Below are 22,005 nucleotides of genomic sequence, written 5' to 3' on the forward strand. Positions count from 1 at the left end.
CTCTTCACACAGTGCACTGACCCAATCGTGCAGCTAATACCTAGCATACCGCTGGCCTAGCACTAACATTCCTCCGTCGTTACTGGGTTCGGCCGCCTGATAGAGGTAACCAACCCGGTGGTAGAGGAATGAAAACCTGCAGGGTCAACACATTATGACAGGGAATAAAACATCGCCTTTGGGATGAGAATAAGACAGTTATCGTAGATCACAGAAAGCGCCGCCAGCGAGTTGAATCACGGAGGACGCCCGAGGCGAGACGAGACGGCGACATCGGCATGGGCCTGTGGGTAGCCAGCGGCGATTGGACCAGGTAAGTGTGGAGAGAGCTCTGTCTTCTTCATCTACACTCTTCTCGGCCAAGCGGGCCAACGAGTTAAACTTAACCTCTCGCTTTTCTTGGAGTCACAAGGATGTAGGAATGTTAGTGCTAGGCCAGCGGTATGCGAGGTATTGGTTGCATGATTGGGTCAGTGTACTGTGTGAAGAGGCGATGTTCCAACGTTTGCTCAGTTTCCCTCATCAATATATACCGTTTAATTGAATTGAATTAGAATTTTTGATACAGGCACATAATTTTGGTAAATAAAGAAGCAAAATTTCGTTACAAAAATGTATCAATTTCGGGTTCAAAAGCGGTAAATAAAGTAAAATTTCGGTGTTATAGCGGTGAAAAATCGGATGAAAAATGGTATATTAAAAGACATTTTGGTTTTAAAATTGTGAATATAATCCTAAATTTGATTTAAAAACTACACTTATTACACAGAATTAACATTTCACTTCTAATAGCACATTTATGTAGTTATCAGAATATTAAGTTTATTTCTGTGTAAAGGAGTCAATTTTTGCTTCTCCAATATTAACAGCAGAATTAATCAATTTTTCGTGAATTGCATAAATCACAGGATAATGCAGACCTCAGAAGGTGCCACGTCGGTAAATAAACCCAAATTTTTGTGTTTAAGAGTTTATTTGGCATTTTGCAGTTCTTTTCACATTATTTCGAGACAAAACATGGTAAGAAAATGCATCTCGCACCTTTCAAAATCATGAAAAATTAACACTTGAATGTGTTCTTTGATAATGTTTTTTCATCAAAAACGAAATATGCATGCCCCTATACATTACACAGAACCTTTATATTGTTAATACTTTTTGTGTGTTGGTGGGTGTTGAGAGGCAGTAATGCATGAGGTTAAAATTGAGAAAACGTCTGCTTGTACTCTTGAAATTTGGAAAGTACACCTTGAAAACCGGGAATTTTCACTTTAATTTTATCGTCGTCTTTTATCGCCACCCTGTAGTAGCAATTAAGTAAATACGAGAAGGCGTTTTGTTTAGTGTGTGTTGGGAACAAAATCTATCGGCGCCAGATATTATTCTTCGCACTTTAGTTTGCACACTTTGTAGCAATCTTTGGTATGAAGGCACATTATGCTGCCAGACCATGCTTGGAAAAATGCTGGGCCAAGAAACATTGTATGACTACATGCAACACGAAAGGATAAAGTTTTGGGCAGATTTATAAAATGCAGAAACTAGAATAACTCACAAATACACTAAGCAGCAAGTCGCGTAAGATAATACATACTGCAACCTGCTTAATGGAACACAAGTCACATAGTGTCTTTCCTGGACTGTATTCGGATGGGTGACAGTCATAATACCAGGTTGAATATATACGAGGGCATGCTGAAAAGTAATTCTAACTAGAAAATTTGTCCCCCAATTGACATATTCATCAGAGAATGAAGGCTTTTTATGGCAATGAAAGTGTAACGTCAGTACTGAATGATGTTGGGCTGTTCATGCTCACAATGAAAACCCCTGCCGAGGAATGCTTAACTCTCAAGAAGTTCTTTGTCACACACATTGAGAGTTCCTCGGCAGGTGTTTTTGTTGTGAGCATGAACAGCCCAACATCATTCAGTACTTACGTTACACATTCATTGACATAGAAAGCCTTCATTCTCTGATGAATGTCAATTGGGGGACACATTTTCTGCATTAATTTTCAGCCTGCCCTCGTACAACAAATAAATTGAGTAAACCACTTAAGACAAGGGCAGAAGAAATGCAGAGGCAAATATATGTAATAGAATAGAAACGATCAGGTCTAGCTACTTAGCCTAATTCTAGTATAACTCATACAATGTTAAATGCCCTATTAGCATGACAGTAATACGAAAGGGGAAAATGTCAAAACAAAGCAAACCAAGATGGAAAAACGGCTACAAATAGCAGGGCAACAAATGCAAAACTCCCATGATTACTCCTGTCCTGTGTGTTGGAATACGCAACAGCTTTGTCCACTGTGACTTCTTTTGGGGGTTTGTGAAGGATACTGCCTTTGTGCACCCGCTCATCGCTAATCTCCAGGAACTTTGTAAGTGCATCACCGCAGCTGTGGCACTAATCAAACATGATATGCTAACACACATGTGGTACAAAATGCAGTATTGGTTAGATATTTACTGCATCAGCAAAGGTGGACACATAAGAGCATTTGTGATAGGTGTACAAAAAGCTTGGAGAGTTGTATCATTCTGTCAGCATCAAAATTACCACTGTAAACAATATTGTTTATCTGTAGTAAATTTCTAAAACATTTCACATACTTATCAATAGAGGCACGCATATTTCGTTTTTGACGAAAACACGAATGTATAATGTTAATTTTTCATATTTCTGAAAGGTGCGAGGTGCATTTTCCTACCCTGTTTTGTCACGAAATTAGAGTTTGTTTACCGATGCAACATTTTCTGAAGTCAGAATTATCCTGAGGGTTATGCAATTTACAGACAATTGATTAATTCTGCTGTAAATATTTGAGAAACAATTATGGACCCCTTTTTACAGAAATAAACTTAATACTCTGATAACTACATAAATGTGTTATTAGAAGGGATATGTTTATTTTGTGTAGTAAGTGCAGTTTTTAAATCAAGTTTGGGTTATATTCACATATTTATAACCAAAATGTCATTTTATGGACTGTATTTCACCGCTATAACAGCGAAATTTTATTTTATTTACCACTTTTGAACCCGAAATTGACTTTGTTTTTGTACCGAAATTTTGCTTTTTTATTTACCAGATATGTGCCTCTACTTATCAATCATCCTGTACTTCATTAGACTTGCCAGAACTATATCAATATGGCCTCTAGTTTCAAAATTTTGAAGACATATTGAAATTGGTTTAAATATTTCAATTTTATCTCTTCTGATACCAATTTCACTACATCACTTTCAACATGTGTTTAGAGGAAAATATTTTTGAAAATATATGTTTTTGCGTAACCTTGAGAGAGGTGCTGGGAGATGTGGATGATGAGTAACTTCTGATGTACAATTCTCCTTTTTTTAACAAATTCTCTAGGTGAGGAGGAGGGGCTGCTTAAAATTTTCTGATTAGTGAAGTCTGGTGGTTCAACTGACAGTCCATTGTATTTTTGTAATAAACTGTTACATATGATGTCTTTCAACACTTTTACAGTGATGGCTTTGTTTCTGTTTTGTTACACAGGAAATATTCTTCTAAGTTTTACCGAATCCTTAGCGAGCGAGATAATAAAGCTCTGTTTCGTGCTGTCTGTGGCTATGAGCTTCCCTCTCGTCATCTTCCCCTGCAGGGCCAGTTTGTATTCGCTGCTGTTCAGAAGGGTGAGTATTGTTATGTAAGGATGTTGAGATAGTAATCAGGGAATGTATTTATATGTAGTAAAAATGTGCTATGTAAGTACATGTTTAGTTATTTTCACCAAAATATGGAGTTAAGTTCCTCCTCGTCCGTTGCTGTTTCCTGTCTGAGTCGGCATAAAAGTCATTCCTCTCCATTGTTTCCTGGTCATCCAACACTCCTCTCTTTCCACGGTGTACCAATCTTGTCCTCTTCTCCTAACACTCTCTGCTATCTGCTCTTTCCACCAACATCTTTGTCTCCTCCTTGGCCTTATTTCCACTCCTTGTGCATGGTAAGCTCTTACTGGTTCTTTCTGCATCCATCCTCTTCATGTGTCCGAACCATCTCATCTGTGCCTGATGTATCCTGTCCTGAAGCTTCACCACACCCACTGTCTGTCGAATCTCCTCATTCCTTATTCTATCCCTTCTTGTCTTCCCCAATAGACTCCTTAAAAATGTCATCTCCACTGTCTGCATCTTTCTTTTGTCTCTCTCTGTCATTGTCCAAGTCTCTGCTCCATACGTAATTATTGGTGTGTAGTATGTGTTATATATTACCTTGTTGCATTTCATAGGTACAGCCTGTTCCATATTAATCTTCGAACGCTTTGATATAGTCCACCACCCATTTACCTCCTCATATATTCTTCCACTTCTCTCAATTATGCTTCCTAGATATTTGAAGCTCTCCACTACCCTCAACTCTTCTTTGTTCATCTTTATTCTTGGTTCATTTCTGGCTCTGTTCCTTGTTATTAGTCCCTCGCTCTTTCCTGCACCGAATTTCGTTCCTGCTGTTCTGATCTCCTCATTCCAGTATCAAGCTGTCTCTGTACTTCTTCTTCCCTGTTCCCCCATATTACTAAGTCATCAGTAAAATTGACTTTAAAGTTGTAAAAATTTGCCTTTTTAATAGGGTTGGGACCAATTAGTCGGTACTCGATCAGTATCTGCCGATATAGGCTTATCGGTAAAATTACCGATTATTTTACCGATTCGATATATCAATAAATATCTGATAAATTAATGCAAAATTCTGCCATTTTGTTGTAATTTTTATGGATAATCTCCATGCTCTAATTTCTAAAAAAGTAAATGTCTAAATATGCAACTTTTGCACTGCAGTCACCTTGAAACAATTTATTAAGGAGGTCAATGAACCTTTCAGGTTCTTCAAGGATCATTCATAATTTTATATCGGATCGGTAGAATATCGGTATTGGTAAATTTTATATCGGTACTTTATCGGTATTGACTAAAATTTCATATCGCCCCATCCCTACTTTTTAATAATATGAGACTACACGAGCTACATAAAATACAGTCTCAGCATTGTAACTATTACCGTGAGTGTCTTGAAGAGAAACTGGAAGAGAGTCCTGTGTGCCACAAAATCATTGCTTCTGGTGCTGCTGCCGGACGAGCAACTAAAAATTAATAGTGGCGAGGGTAGGGTTAACAATGGACTGCTCGACTTGGGACTCTCTTCCAACGTTGCCAAAATAAAGTTTGCAACAACAAGAACCGATGCTTGAGACCTCATTCTCTATTGTTGGCAACAATTGTAAATAAACAGGAATTTCAAGTGTTTTACAATAGGGTCATTCCACGTCAAATCATCCAGGCCATGTCACCCACCATCTCCGATTTTGATGAAATTCGGTATACTTATAGAACTTTTGATGCTGATTACAAAAATGACAATTTTTTTAAGATTGGTCAAGGGGTACAGAAATTACGCGAATTTAAAAATCCCCCTGTATGCCACATGCGGCTCTACTTTGAATGACACGCATTAGGCTATAAATTATAGTATCTTCTCTCAGGTTTGCCGTAGAAACTTCAAGTTTGATTTCTTTTGCTCAGGATAGTGTAAGCTTTCATTTAAATAAGGTTTCTGATCAGTGTATCAATAATCATGTATTTTATGTATAGTTTCATGTATTTTTTTAGAAAAATAAATGACTAACTTCAAGAGCGAATTTCGTGCAATGCCCCCCCTGCAATTTCACCCAAATTTTATATGCAGGTTGCTGAGAGTGGGTACTAATGCTTGATGGAAAAATTTGGATGGGCGGTTTAGAGACAGGGTGATAAAAAAATCATTTGCATTAAAAGTTAATGTTATTAAAAATACTTATGTATTTAGCACAAGGTCTGAAGTACAATATGTTTTGAGGTATAATGTTCAAAATTTCTGTTCACTATGTGTGAAGGTAAGCATAGTCGTAACCTGGTGGGGGCAAAGGGAATCATTTTCCCTATCCAAAATTTATAGATTAATTAAAACCTACAAGTTAAATATATTTTGTGAACCTCCTGGCACTTGAGGAACAAAAAAAAAAAAAAAAAAATAGATTAATTATTGTGATTTTTCAAATGCATTTAGCAAATAATCTTTGACACTATTTTTATGGGACTGAAAACTTTGATTCTCTCAACCAAAGATAGTTCCCAAGTTCCCAAGTTACGCCCATCAAGATAGTACCGAAAAATACTTACTCGATTGTATTCTATGCATTGCCAAAATTTCATGCACTATAAATTGTGCCGTTCACATTTTCTTTTCCCAACTGTAAAAAAAATATATCTGTACCTTCTCTGGATGCTACGTAAAAGGATTTTCTCGGAGTTCCTGGCCTGTCAAGGAAGCTATGCTTTGTTGCATGCTAACTTCATCCACGCTTTACTTCAATTCATATCTACTTGTATGTGAAAACGTAAGTGTTTTAGGTGGACTGTCGAACTAGGAAACAGTCATCGTTGAAGGAGTGGATCTTTGGATTTTGTTGAACTTGGAATGGAGGAGAAAGAAATAGGTGCAAGTGAAATCAATGACACTAACTAACCACCAACTAACTCTCTAGCCTTCTTAAACCCGAAGGTTCATGGCTGCAGCAACACAGGCCTTCCAGCTTTCCCTATCTTGAGCAAGATCTATATACTCTTTTCCATCCTTACCGATTTCCCTTAGGTCCATCTCAATGTTGTCCCTCCATCTTCGTCTTGGCCTTCCTACAGGTCTCTTACCATCAGGTTTCCCAACAAGAATCCTGTAAACTCCTCTTTCCTCTCCCATTCGTGCCACATGGCCTGCCCACCTAAGTCTTCTTGATTTAATTATTCTAATAATATCTGGACATGAATACAAATTATGTAGTTCTAAATTATGTAACCTTCTCCATTCACCTGTCTCCTCATCCCTTTTAGGTCCAAATATTTTCCTAAGGATCCTATTTTCAAATACTCTCAATTTATGTTCCTCTTTCAATGTAAGGGACCAAGTTTCACACCCATATAATACTACAGGCAAAATTACTGTTTTGTATATTTTAACTTTTAGTTTCTTAGATATTAAACGAGAAGACAAAAGTTTATGAAGAGAGAAGTAACATGCATTTCCTGAATTAAGCCTACTTTTTATTTCCTCTTTAATATAATTTTCATTTGTTAATATTACTCCTAAGTATTTGAATTTGGAAACTGGTTCAAATGAGTTGTTATCAATAATTAGATTTTGATTATTACCTAACACTTGGTTTCGGCCTGTAAGCATATATTTAGTTTTCTCTTTGTTAACTTCCAAACCTATCTCTTTAGCAGTTTTGAAAAATATTTTAGCATTATTCTTAATTGTATTCACATCATCCCCCAGTAAGTCTACATCATCTGCATATGCTAACAACTGAGTCACACCATTTAATTTTAGTCCTTCGTTAGTTTCTTTTACCTTCCTAAGAGCATATTCTAAGGCAAAATTAAAGAGCAATGGAGATAATGCATCTCCTTGTTTTAACCCATCATGAATTGTAAATTTGTCAGACATATTAATACCCACACGAATTTTACTTTCTGTTTCACTGGTGCATATTTTTATCATACTAACAAGCTTCTTAGGTATTCCAAACTCTACTAATATATTATATAATTTATCTCTTTTGACCGAATCATATGCTTTTTTGAAATCAATGAATAGTTGATGGACATTTTGATTATATTCCCACTTTTTTTCAAGTGTCTGTCTGATGTGAAAAATTTGATCTGTAGTTGATCTGTTACGTTTAAATCCACATTGATAATCACCTATAATTTCATTAGCATATGGGGTTAGTCTTGTTAAAAGAATGTTAGATAATATTTTATATATTGTTGAGAGTAGAGAAATTCCACGGTAATTATTGCAGTTCATTTTATCACCTTTTTTAAACACAGGAACAATTATGGATTCTTTCCATTGTTGAGGGATTTCTTCTTTATTCCATATTAAACAAATTAATTTATGGATTTGACATATTAATGAATTTCCACCATATTTAATTAACTCAGCTGGTATTAAATCAATGCCAGGTGCTTTGTTATTCTTTAGCCTTTTAATAGCATCTTTAACTTCAGTCACGTTAGGTTCTGGAACTAAAGGTTCTGCTGTGTGTACTTCATTCACTTCTGATTTATCTCCTACATGGATATTTAAAAGGTCATTAAAGTAGTTCTTCCATCTATTTAGAATATCGCTTGGGTCAGCAAGAAAATCACCGTCTTTATCTTTTATCAAGTTTACTTTAGGTTGCCACCCCTTTCTAAACTCATTTACACCTTTATATAAATCTCTGATATTTTTATTTTTGCTGTTTGTTTCAATTTCGTTAATTTTGCTTTTCAAGTAATCTCTTTTTTTACTTCGAAACGTGCAGTTAACTTCTCGCTTTATTCTATTATAATTGTTTAGATTTGTATCATCACAGTTATTTAACCACCTAAGTCTAGCCTGATTTCTTATTTCTATTAGATTATGACATTCATTATCAAACCATGGCTTACTTTTTCTTGGTTTATGGTATCCTATACTTTCTTTAGCTGCTGATTCTATTGCATTACGTATGTGCTCCCAATTCTTATTTACATCTGTTTCATTTATATTTTCATCATCATTTAAATCCTACAAAACATCAAATCTATTTGACAGTTTAATTTGGTAATCTTTCTTAATTCTTTCATCAGTAAACTTTCCTGTATCAAATTTTATAACTTTTAGATTTTGTTGCTTATGATTTATCACTGAGAGTCTTTCTCTTAATTTAGCAATTACTAAATAATGGTCACTGGCACCATATTCAAAATATTGTGGTCAGCATTCAAATGATTTCTTAATTAAAATCGTTCAAGCAAAGTTGATTCTGTGTTTCATCATTTATTTGCAGTAGTAATGTACATTTATGAAGACATACGGATTATGTACTAGAAACACAATTTGTAATTTTTACACAAATCAATGATCATTAACTGTAAGTCTCTTTCACAGTAACTGTAAAGTAACTCAGTTACTTTCAAAGTACCAGTAACTGTAACAGAGTTACTTTTTAAATGAGTAACTGAAACTCGGTTACTTGTAAAAAGCAACTTACCGAACACTGTAAATAACCTGTAGCTTAAGTTCAAAACAGTGCATACTTAATCTTCCTGGTGCTGTTGTATAGTACTTTGCAATCGCTGACACATTGTACTGCGGGTTGTTATCATTTCACCTTACGTGATTAATAATAAATTTATGCCTCTAATACTATTTCTATGGAATTGGTACTACATTGCTGAACTTGTTACTTGATACTGTTGACTTCTATACAAGTCTTCTAAGTGTTCCAACCACCCCATCACAGAGATTTTCTCTGGTATGTGGCAAGAAAAGCTCCATTTGGAAAAACTTCAATCAGCACAAATGTGTATTATTAATTCTTACTTCATATTACGTATCTCCGTGAAGAGTATAAAAAATTCCATATTGAGATAAAATGCACAAAAAGAAGAATGTTCTCGAAGAAAATTTGCTAAGTTTGGGAATGCTAATGACTATGATTATAATATTTAAAAATTGAAGACAGTTGAAACTAACTTAGATAGAGTGGAACTTCGATTTTACGTTGTTCAGGGGACCAAGCTGAAAAAACTTAGAATGCGAGAAAATGTAAAACCGAGGAAAATTTGCTATGTTGGGACCACCAATATTGAATGTAAAATGCAGGGAAATGTAAAATTGAGGAACTTGAAATCGGGGTTCCACTGCAATTATTATTTGTAGGTTTTAATTAATCTATAAATTTTGGATAGGGAAAATGATTCCCTTTGCCCCAACCAGGTTACGACTATGCTTACCTTCACACATAGTGAACAGAAATTTTGAATATTATACCTCAAAACATATTGTACTTCAGACTTTGTACTAAATACATAAGTATTTTTAATAACATTAACTTTTAATGCAAATTATTTTTTTTATCACCCTGTCTCTAAACCGCCCATCCCAATTTTTCCATCAAGCATTAGTACCCACTCTCAGCTACCTGCATATAAAATTTGGGTGAAATTGAAGGGGGGGCATTGCACGAAATTCGCTCTTGAAGTTAGTCATTTATTTTTCTAAAAAAATACATGAAACTATACATAAAATACATGATTGTTGATACACTGATCAGAAACCTTATTTAAATGAAAGCTTACACTATCCTGAGCAAAAGAAATCAAACTTGAAGTTTCTACGGCAAACCTGAGAGAAGATACTATAATTTATAGCCTAATGCGTGTCATTCAAAGTAGAGCCGCATGTGGCGTACAGGGGGATTTTTAAAATCGCGTAATTTCTGAACCCCTTGACCAATCTCAAAAAAATTGTCATTTTTTTAATCAGCATCAAAAGTTCTATAAGTATACCGAATTTCATCAAAATCGGAGATGGTGGGTGACATTTTCACAAAATTCTGGATGATTTGACATGGAATGACCCAATAGCAAAAGCAAACCGTTAAAAAAAATAACATCTTTCGGTCACAAGGGGACATGTAGTTATTGCACAAAGATGGATTATATGTTTAGAAATGTTCTGAAATATGGAAATAATATGTAAAAATAAGTAAGATATATAAAATGTAAGCCAAAATCTAATGTTCAAATATGGAAAATAAAAACTGATTTTTTCGAGTCTACATGGCATGATGCGCAAAGATAATACAAAGCATAACTGATTTCAGCTTCATACATAAATATGTATTTACATATAAATCCATTCCCTGATAATAACATTATTGGCTTTGTCACAGAATTCAGTTGTAGACTACTCTAGAACAGGAAACTGTATTCTCCTCCCAGTCTAAGTAATACTTTTTTATTTTATTTTGGTGAAGCTAGTCGTATGGTGTAAAATTCTCATACTACATACTTTATGTATATCAAGGCTATTTAACGTAGAAGATAACTGTTATATTTTTTTCATTTATTTATAGTTCTTTAAAAATGTTTCAGCTGGATTACAGTTGGTGTTTTGTACATATTTGCATAATATAAATGCTATTTATATTATTTTTAAAATTAAGTTAAACCACTAAAGTTACACCATGTGCATGATTTTTAATTGGACAGGGTGGTTCTTCAGAGAAGGAAAGAAAATCAATGAATGATTAGAATCTTAAAAAGCATCTAAGCTTGGCAAATGAAATTTTCCATTTAACAGCCTGAATGTTTTGGCCTCTCTGATGGTGTAGTTGTAACGTTGTTGCCTTGTAATCAAAGGGTCCCAGGTTCGATACCTGCTGGGGACACCTAGTAGTTCAGATCTCACTTCAAAATTGTAGGTTTAGTGTCCGTGAGTGCAAAGAAGCTTGAATGTTTCTCTATTTATTATTATTGTTCAGGTCAACCCTTGGGGATGACCTGACAGTGTTACCAACTACATTATACAAAGTGTACCCACATAACACACCCTCCTCAGTTCATAATATAGCAATAATAAAATATTCAATACCACTCAAAAGGAAGTGAAATTAGTGCTTCATTTCTTCTGTGGCCTAATTGTTGTCTCATTCTGTTACCAGAAATCTCAACAATGCACATAATTCACTTCAAGTGACAAATTGCTTTGTGTTGTAACACTTCAGAGGTTGACTTGCAAATTTTCTACTCTCCGAACATGGTGAGATCGGTGCAGGAACACAGGGAAATGTCATGACCTGTGTTTTGGAGCAAAACCATGGACTGTCCTCGGAATAACAATGGTAACTATTTTCAGAGACACAGGAAGCAATTTTGGGTAACCATTTCCTCCTCAACCATTAACATTTAACTAGGAACAAGGAAGAAATATGATGGTTAGGTGCCGATAGTTGGCAGTGTGAAGTATTCAACAGAAATGCTGGAAAGAGCAAGTCGAAATGGAGACCGTTGAGAACTTCCACGAGTTAGTCACACCTCCTCTGTTAAGTGACTGCCTGGCCAGAAACCACCTTCCTTCTCTAACTATAAGGAGATAATGTGATAAACTCCTACTCATCCTGAAGTTATGGACAGCTATGTCCTTAATTGTGTCAAAAAAAGGTAAAGGTAAAGTGTTCCCCTGTGCTTAGCACCACGCCATGAAGGCGTATAGCGGGTGTGGGGTAACGCTCCACACTTTCTTGATCCGGCCGTGAGTTGGGGTGATGTGATCAGCACCACGCCCCTGACTGCCTTTACCCCCCAGGGTTTCCCCCAGGTACCCATCTTATTCGACGCTGGGTGGGCGCCGGGGATGCTTTCAACGTTAGAAAAGTTCCCGGATTTGAACCGGCCGGGGATCGAACCCGGGACCTTTAGCATGGTAGTCAGATGCGTTACCGACTGAGCCACCGCAGCCAACCCTTAATTGTGTCAGTGTATTAGTTTTCCTATCTGGAAAACCTGGGAAAATCAGTTAATTTATTTTTCCAAAAAGTCATGGAAATGTCAAGGAAACTCACTCTTATTCTGGAAAAAACAATTTTTTCATAGTAGTTCAATAATTTTTGAAGAAACAAAATAAATATGACAAGCTGAGAACTCCAGTTTGATATATAAGTAATGAGTATTACAGGTAGTTAGGGTAGAAATTGTATATTAAATATTGTAGGAAAAGGGGCCATACGTCGAGAATAAGTGGTTCTTGATATTTATCACGTTCTTCCAATACTGGAGTTGGAAGGTTTAATTTATCTAGAAAAATATATTAATAAATTTTACTATAATTATGTATTATTTATTATTTTGTAAAAAAATAATTATTTGTTAATCATTAGTCAATACATTCCGAGTATTACTTGGAAACTCAACCTTGATTCTCACTTCCTTCCCTCTTTCATTTTTCTTCAACATTACTAGCTTTATATGTTCTAAAACTTGGGTAAGTAGAATTCTAAATGTTAGTATACATGTACACTAATTACCTCAATGATATGCTCTGGAAAATTTTTGTTCTTGGGCTTGGAAACCTGGGAAAAGTCAGGGAAATTATGTTTTGAAAACCTTGGAAAAGTCAGGGAAATTGTGTTTTGAAAACCTGGGAAAAGTCAGGGAAATTATGTTTTAAAAACCTGGGAAAAGTCAGGGAAATTATGTTTTAAAAACCTGGGAAAAGTCAGGGAAATTATGTTTTTATGAAATTGTGGACATGCTGAGTGACATCTTCAGGAGAAAATTTTATCTTGAGATTGTCATATCCATGTAATTGGAGCCATGGCTAGCCAGAACTCCAGGATGACAAGGAGTTATTCTATTTTATCCTTACCAGAGATCCTTTTGACCTTTTAATGAATATAGATCCAGATGAGGTTGAATATTTTTATCAATAAATTCATGGACATGCTGGTGACTGTTTACAATATTAATGACACATGGCATTAAGAACCATCTTTTTTATACTATTTTATTATCAATAGACACATACAAACCGCACTAAAAATATGTGAAATAATATAATGTTGGATTAAAATGTGTACCGGTTGTAAATCAATATTATTTTAAAGTCCCGCAATACCAAATGAAAGAAGGTATGATAAAATGAAAGAAGAAAACAATAATCTTGCTATGAACAACTGTTTTCTGTATATCTAGTTTTCTTTCCAGCACTAGAAAAAACTTGATATCTTTGGACATATCGTAACTCAACAAAAAACTAAAGAAAATGTTCCATTTTTACTTCACAGAATGTCACTGGTTGTAATTTGAGATTCTCTCCTTTTATTGCTGCTTATGAACAGAAAGAGAAGGTAACTAGTTATGCACTAAGTAATAAAGCTGCTTTGGAAGCTTTCTCTCCTTGTATTGTTGTTATTTATCTTCCAGTAGACGTAGCGTTAACTTACACACATGTAATACACATACCAAAATGGTTTGGCATGAGATTTCAGTTCATATGTGTACTTCTGAAGGGTTCTACTGTCTGCTACTTATATTGAGTACTTCATAGTACAAATATATATATATTAATAACTTACGTTTTGCGAGTATCTAGGTAACTCCTGCGACGTTTCGGGATGCAACTGCTCCCTTCCTAAGGCTGCTCACGTTTAGGTTATGTATAAATCATAACTATGTACACCACCTGTAATGGGTTTTAGATTTTTATTACTTTTTAACCACACACCTTTTACCAATCCTATATCCTGTACCTATGGAGAGTTCGACGTGGTTATGATTTATACATAACCTAAACGTGAGCAGCCTTAGGAAGGGAGCAGTTGCGTCCCGAAACGTCGCAGGAGTTACCTAGATATATATATATACATATATATTATTAATATATATATATATTAAATTTGTGAGTAATTCGCACAACCTTCATCATGAATTCATAGTACAATGTCTTCATTTGAGCATTTTGCCACTTGAATGCATGCCTGTGTAGCGACCGCAACCATGCTGCCTGCCAGCAAATACAGATGCTCGCAACCCCTACACTCAAGCACATAATTAATTTTAATTATAATATTTCACAATTACAAGTAATCACATACTTTTGCCACAGAACATGTTGCACGTGACGTTATATTGGCTGCATCACCCCCCCCCCCTTTTCCTCTGAACTCCGAAGCTACTTTTTTTGTAGCGCCATGGCTGACATGAAGATGACATAATATTGTTATCTGTGAACACTTTTGTTTTCAATTTCATACGACCATCGATGGATTATTGAGATGGGTGATGCCGCCGGATCTAGGCGGTGAAAACAAAATAAATTGTCATCATTTTACAGTTAACGGTAGTAACAGCGACCCCCACCCCTTTGACTCCTAAAATTAAAATTCGTAAATCACTCCATTTAAGGTGAAATATAGCTCTTTTATGCACATCAGATTTGGCAACACTACCAGGATAGCCGTAGGAGGCAAGGAGAAATGAATTGTGCTTATGGGAGTATTATTTTATTTGTTCTCTTGTGAATATCAAAGTTCCGATGGCATAGAAAAAAAATATCAACGGAAAGAGGGCAATTCAAAGATGCAATTGACAGGCAGAAATGTCGAAACTTCCATTTGATTAGCCGTTTAGCTTAAAAATCAACATAAAACAAACACTTCCACTTGCAACATGGGGAGAAATTCATACTCTTAGATACGTCCAGTTTTTTTTTTTTTTTTTAGTAGCAGTGCCCATTCGGACGATACTGAAATAAATGCACAGCTGATGTGAAACGGTAACTCTTTCCCTTAAGAGCATGTATGCAGGACACTGTTGCTTCTCTCATACGCAAGATGATGATGATGGAGGCTAAATGATGAAATGGGACAATGCGACACCCATACTCTATCCATGGTTCAAACTTGAGACCTCTTCCTTTGTAGCACAATGTGCTAACTACACTGCCGATTTTAAGAATTTCATGTACAGCTGTTTTTCTTTTCAATAATACTTGCCGAGTTTGTCTTCAACTTGCATACATTAATTTTATCTGTATTAAATTCAATTAATGCTCATTCAAAGTGTGTCAGTCTCAATCCAGTCACCCTGTCTTTAATATAGGGTGGCCCAATAGAAAGGCAGCTGAATAATTTTGGTTACCTTTTTTGGGGGTCTACTGTATAATTAGTATATTGTTTTAAGAACATGTTTTGAAAATGTTCCTTATCAATATACATGAAGAAAGTTAAAATTAGTAGTACATATTAGTATTGGACAAAATAGGAAACAGCTGTGGAAATCGGAACATCATGTATTAATATACCCATTTTATGCAGTTCAGTTCAGTGTTGCCAGGCACATTCCACAGGTGTTTCCATTATTTTGTCCAATACCTGTACATCTTATCAAGAAAAATCGTACTCATTCGTAACAATACTTTGTCCTTTGTCCAGGTCTGGTCTCCTGTGCTCGTTTATCTTTCACTTGCAATTTTTACTAACTCTGAACTGTGGAACTGGGGTAGAAACGAAGTATACTTTGAACAACACTTATATTTCTTACTTTCTGTTTGTTTAGTTTGTGTCTCTTACTTCTTGTTTGGTAGTTATTTAGTTTTGAAATTTTGAATTATATGCTGCTTCAACATGACCACCATTACTGCACTGACTGAGTTACCTCTGCCTTTCCACATTGTCATCAAAGGGTAAACCTGATCCACTTTCTTCTCCAAAATTACCTTCAGCATCTGTCAGCATATATTTTGCTGATTCATGGGTTATCTGTGAGTACTCCTACTCGCAGATACATTAACATTGTGCATGAGTAGTATTGATATAAGTATATTCCACAAATAAGAAATCAGGCTAGACTTAGGTGGTTAAATAACTCTGATGATACAAATCTAAGCAATTATAATAGAATAAAGCGAGAAGTTAACCGCACGTTTAGAAGTAAAAAAAGAGATTACTTGAAAAGCAAAATTAACGAAATTGAAACAAATAGCAAAAACAAAAATATCAGAGATTTGTATCAAAGTGTAAATGAATTTAGAAAGGAGTGGCAACATAAAGTAAACTTGATAAAAGATAAAGACGACAATTTTCTAGCTGACCCAAGCGATATTCTAAATAGATGGAAGAACTACTTTAATGACCTGTTAAATGTTCATGTAGGAGATAAATCAAAAGTAAATGAAGTCCTCACAGCAGAACCTTTAGTTCCAGAACCTAACTTGACTGAAGTTGAAGATGCTATTAAAAGGCTAAAGAATAATAAAGCACCTGGCATTGATTTAATACCAGCTGAGTTAATTAAATATGGTGGAAATTCGTGAATATGTCAAATTCATAAATTAATTTGTTTAATATGGAATAAAGAAGAAATCCCTCAACAGTGGAAAGAATCCATAATTGTTCCTGTGTTTAAAAAAGGTGATAAAATGTACTGCAATAATTACCGTGGGATTTCTCTACTCTCAAGAACGTATAAAATTTATCTAACATTCTTTTAACAAGACTAACCCCATATGCTAATGAAATTATAGTTGATTATCAATGTGGATTTAAACGTAACAGATCAAATTTTTCACATCAGACAGACACTTGAGAAAAAGTGGGAATATAATCAAAATGTCCATCAGCTATTCATTGATTTCAAAAAAGCATATGATTCGGTCAAAAGAGATAAATTATATAATATATTAGTAGAGTTTGGAATACCTAAGAAGCTTGTTAGTATGATAAAAATATGCACCAGTGAAACAGAAAGTAAAATTCGTGTGGGTAATAATATGTCTGACAAATTTACAATTCATGATGGGTTAAAACAAGGAGATGCATTATCTCCATTGCTCTTTAATTTTGCCTTAGAATATGCTGTAAGGAAGGTAAAAGAAACTAAAGAAGGACAAAAATTAAATGGTGTGACTCAGTTGTTAGCATATGCAGATGATGTAGACTTACTGGGGGATGATGTGAATACAATTAAGAATAATGCTAAAATATTTTTCAAAACTGCTAGAGAGATAGGTTTGGAAGTTAACAAAGAGAAAACTATATATATGCTTACAGGCCGAAACCAAGTGTTAGGTAATAATCAAAATCTAATTATTGATAACAACTCGTTTGAACCAGTTTCCAAATTCAAATACTTAGGAGTAATATTAACAAATGAAAATTATATTAAAGAGGAAATAAAAAGTAGGCTTAATTCAGGAAATGCATGTTACTTCTCTCTTCATAAACTTTTGTCTTCTCGTTTAATATCTAAGAAACTAAAAGTTAAAATATACAAAACAGTAATTTTGCCTGTAGTATTATATGGGTGTGAAACTTGGTCCCTTACATTGAAAGAGGAACATAAATTGAGAGTATTTGAAAACAAGATCCTTAGGAAAATATTTGGACCTAAAAGGGATGAGGAGACAGGTGAGTGGAGAAGGTTACATAATTTAGAACTACATAATTTGTATTCATGTCCAGATGTTATTAGAATAATTAAGTCAAGAAGACTTAGGTGGGCAGGCCATGTAGCACGAATGGGAGAGGAAAGAGGAGTTTACAGGATTCTTGTTGGGAAACCTGATGGTAAGAGACCTGTAGGAAGGCCAAGACGAAGATGGAGGGATAACGTTGAGATGAATTTAAAGGAAATCGGTAGGGATGGAAAAGAGTATATAGATCTTGCTCAAGATAGGGACAAATGGAAGGCCTGTGTTGCTGCAGCCATGAACCTTCGGGTTTAAGAATGCTAGAGAGTTAGTATATTCCACAAACAACTGGCTTACTTTTTGGTATGCATTGTTTTTATAACGGTGACAGTGGTACACCATTATAATCTGATTAAATTATAAAAATATAATTAACATTGAAATAATTAATTCACTTGATATATAGTGTTCAACAGCAATGGAACACAAATCGTTAAATTTCCTTTCGGTATTTTCTTAACAGATTATAATTTTTATGTAAATTGTAGCACTGCCTTGAAGTTTAAAAATGTATAAAAATAAAACGTACATTAATTTGTGCTTACAGTAGCGAAATAAAAGTGCTTACGATCACAAGAAATCATACATAAAAACATGTAAAAGTCAGGATTTATCTAGTTTTGCAAAATAATTATGCTATCAGGTGATATTCGTGATGATCAGCATTCAGATTTGACTGAAAAGAGCAACGATTTTAATTTAGTGATAAATTCATGAAAAGTGCCTTATGCAGAGGTTGTTTCCGATCTATGGTGATGATTTCAAACTGCACCTACTTTAAGAGAAACCATGTCGCCACCATCAGAGTGCTCTATTTGGTGGCCCTGCATCTTGGCAATTGCCCCACAGCGAAGTTTCCACTGTAGGAGACTGGCACGAAGTGTAGTCATGCCCAGCCTCAACCACTCCTCCTGACAGGCTTTCCATAGCTCTTCAATGGTGCGGGGTCTTCTTTGAGACAAGGCTCGTTTCAGTAGGCCAAAGGTGCAAAAGTCCATCGGTGAGGCATCAGGTGACTTCACTGGAATGTCTGTGAAACGAATGGCACAGATTTCAATTTCATCTGCCATTTTTTTGGAGGAAGAGGCGGTTGATTGAGATGTGTGACTTGACACCTTGTTTTGAACATGCCCCTTGTGTCACTTTTCCAAACCCAAATCGCGGTGAATCATGGTGTGCACTGTCTTCAGTGATGTATGTAGCCGGTTTGCAATACTTCTCTGTGTGGCTGGATTCTCCCTGATGACCAGCGCCCGGATGTCCTGAATTGTAGCTGGTGTGCAGCTAGTGGCAGGCTGGGGTTTGGCCTGTTTCTGCCCCGTAGGAATCATCCCACACCTCACCTTACCTGCCCCTTTCAACACCCGTGATATGTCATTTTTGGACACAGTGAATTCACGCTCCTTGCACAGTTTTATAATGGCACTATCACTGTAGTTTACGTCGGAAGGTGCAGATATGTAACCCTCCCAATATGCACTGATTTTCGGCGACATTCTTCCCAATACGCACAGTCAATGGTCCAACATGCCCACACGACTGGCAGCTTCGTTCTCTTCCCGCTTGGTGGTGTTGCAAGAGGTGTTCAATTTTGTCACCATAGATCGGAAACAACCTCTGTATTCTATGTTAATCCTAATCTTTAATCCTACTCTTAAATTAGGTAATTTCTTGTAGCCATATCTCTATATGGGAAAATCTAATAGGCATGTAAAAAAAACCTTTTTCCCTCTATAACTTAAAATATTATATCTAACATTTAAACATGAAAAATAATTTAAAAAACCTTTGATGTGTATCCAAGTATATTTATACTGTGCAAATAATGTTTTATACAAAAATATATATTACGGTGAATACAATTGGATTTCACATATTTATATATTTTCAAAGTTAGTAGCCTGTGATAATAGGGAATTAATGACAGGTTTGGCAACACTAGAGAAGGTAGTAGGAAGGAAGAAAGTGGATAAAAATGTGATATTTTGTAGAGCCTGAAAAGAATCTGAATTTGGGGTTCAAGGACTAATTATGGAGATGTTCGGTATCGGAAAATGATATAGTGACACCCAAAAATGTGTGTGGGTAAATTTGCCTATTGAACTTAAATTTATGTGATCAAGTGAATGCTGTGAGAACAAGATGATTTTCTACAGTTGAAAGATATTACATATCCAACACATAAGTACTTTTCTAACTTTTATGACTAAAATTTATAGTAAGTGGTAACATAAGAATAAAACAATCTCTTTGGACAAAAGTGAGATGATGTGTACATAGATATGTTTCCCATGTTTTGAGTAGAAGTGTTTGAACCAGCTGTGAAGGCTCTTAAAAGTATTTGGATTCTGCAAATAGGCATGGAGTAACTTGTCTATTTACCAGGAGTATCACATGATATATAAATACAAGGACTTTAATTGAAGCGGTAACAGTTTCATACATCGGAGACACATTTCTTCAATTTTACACAAGAAACTACTTACGAAAATGAGTTTCTCCAAGGTTTACAACGTTCGTCGAGGTATTTTCTTTCATCGTGGAATATATTTGACCGGGAAATCATGTATTTTTCAAGAGAAATATCTCACCGACGCACAATTGCCATTGCTTTCATTTGCTTGCCCTACAACAACCGGATGCTGCATACGTTTGATGACATAAGCCCCTGTCAGTGTTTCAACCCCCCCTTTTTTTTTACTATGCTTGCTTAACGTAACCAAACCTAACCTAACCTTATCGGAAATGGTCCATGGGGCTATCTATCAGCTACCGTGCATAATAGTTCGTGGGGTTATCCGTGCATAGTGTATAATTTCCACCGGTGACAAACACGATAGTAGGTATTTTTCAGTGAAGTGCATACCTACTACATGAGTCAAGATGTGCACGCCATATTGTGTGTTCCGGAAACGAAGAAAGGAATAAAAAAAAGCACTCGGAATGGGAAAAATTGCATTTGTTTTCGTGTAAAAAGCATAATGGCACCTTGAACTATGTTCCACAATACACAATTGGTAAGTACGAACAATGAGAAACACAAAATATCCGATTTTAATGTGTCTCCGATATAACGAACTGTTACCAATTAAGGCATGTAAATGTTGTGTGTTAAGGTTGTTAAACCTTTTTTATTGGCCAATAATTATTTATAATTGTACATATGAATTTGTTAAGGTTGAACATAAGTGTAATTTATTGAAAGAATTTATGTTATTTATTGAATGGTTATGTATGGATTTTTGCATGATTCCCTATGAGGGCATAGTGCTCTTACTTGTGGCATCTTGATTTTTAGCAATAATACAAGGCCAATTGTAAAACTGAGGCAAATTGAATTGAATATTAAAAATGGAGATGTTATATTTTTACTGATTATGATATTTTCTTGCAGACTCAAAATCCCCATGAACTCGTGAGCAACCATATTCCGGAAGCCAGGTTCAAGTGCATTACAGTGTTCATCGTGTGCGTGTCTCTAGTGACGGCTCTTCTGATTCCTAACATTGAGCTCGTCCTTGGGCTGGTGGGCTCCACCATCGGAACGATCATCTGCATCATGTTTCCTGCCATCATGTTCATACGGGTGTCTACGAAGAATACGAGCGAGAGGCTATTGGCACAGGTAAATATGTTAGAGTTTTTTTGTTTTTTTTTCCCGTTTGATGCACAGATGTGCTAGGACAAATCCTACAGTTTAAAGTAGTATCTGAACCACTATGTGCCTTCACCAAGTATCGAACCCAGAACTCCCCCCCCCCCCTGGTTACAAGGCAATAATGTTATCATACCACCGGGAGACATTTGTTTATTAGGCAACAGATATTTTATCGTCTATATATATAAAAACGGATGTATGTGCGTGTGTGTATGTATGTTTGTTCTGGCATAACTCTCAAACGCCTGGAGCGATTTCAACCAAACTTGGTACACATATCACTTGCAATCTGGAAAGAAATACTGTGGGGGTGAGACACCCCTGGCACCCTTAGGGGAAGGGGTGGGAGGAGGGTGACATGCACAATCGAAAACGACCGATATTAGTGTGGAATCCATAGTTTTCGGGATCACTAAGATGAATATTGAAACTCCCAATGCCTTTCAACTCCAAGACACCCCTGGCACCCCTAGGGGTGGGGGTGGGAAGGGGGT

At 35.7% G+C, this 22,005-nt stretch overlaps 1 protein-coding gene across 3 annotated transcripts in view; it reads left to right on the plus strand.

Annotated features, from left to right (window-relative positions):
• LOC145999540 (uncharacterized) overlaps positions 1 to 22,005 on the plus strand; it is a 58,873-nt gene that overhangs the window by 24,817 nt on the left and 12,051 nt on the right. For 2 of the 3 annotated variants that reach the window (XM_083136530.1, XM_083136531.1), the window contains exons 8-10: positions 3,532 to 3,668; positions 13,670 to 13,732; positions 21,248 to 21,478. In XM_083136530.1, coding sequence (XP_082992656.1) covers positions 3,532 to 3,668; positions 13,670 to 13,732; positions 21,248 to 21,478 — 431 coding nt within the window. The remainder of the gene's footprint in view (positions 1 to 3,531; positions 3,669 to 13,669; positions 13,733 to 21,247; positions 21,479 to 22,005) is intronic. The other variant, XM_083136532.1, reaches the window with a different exon arrangement.

Source organism: Lepisma saccharinum, chromosome 15 (assembly GCF_977018435.1).
Source record: "Lepisma saccharinum chromosome 15, izLepSacc3.1, whole genome shotgun sequence".
Classification (NCBI taxonomy): Eukaryota; Metazoa; Arthropoda; class Insecta; order Zygentoma; family Lepismatidae; genus Lepisma; species Lepisma saccharinum.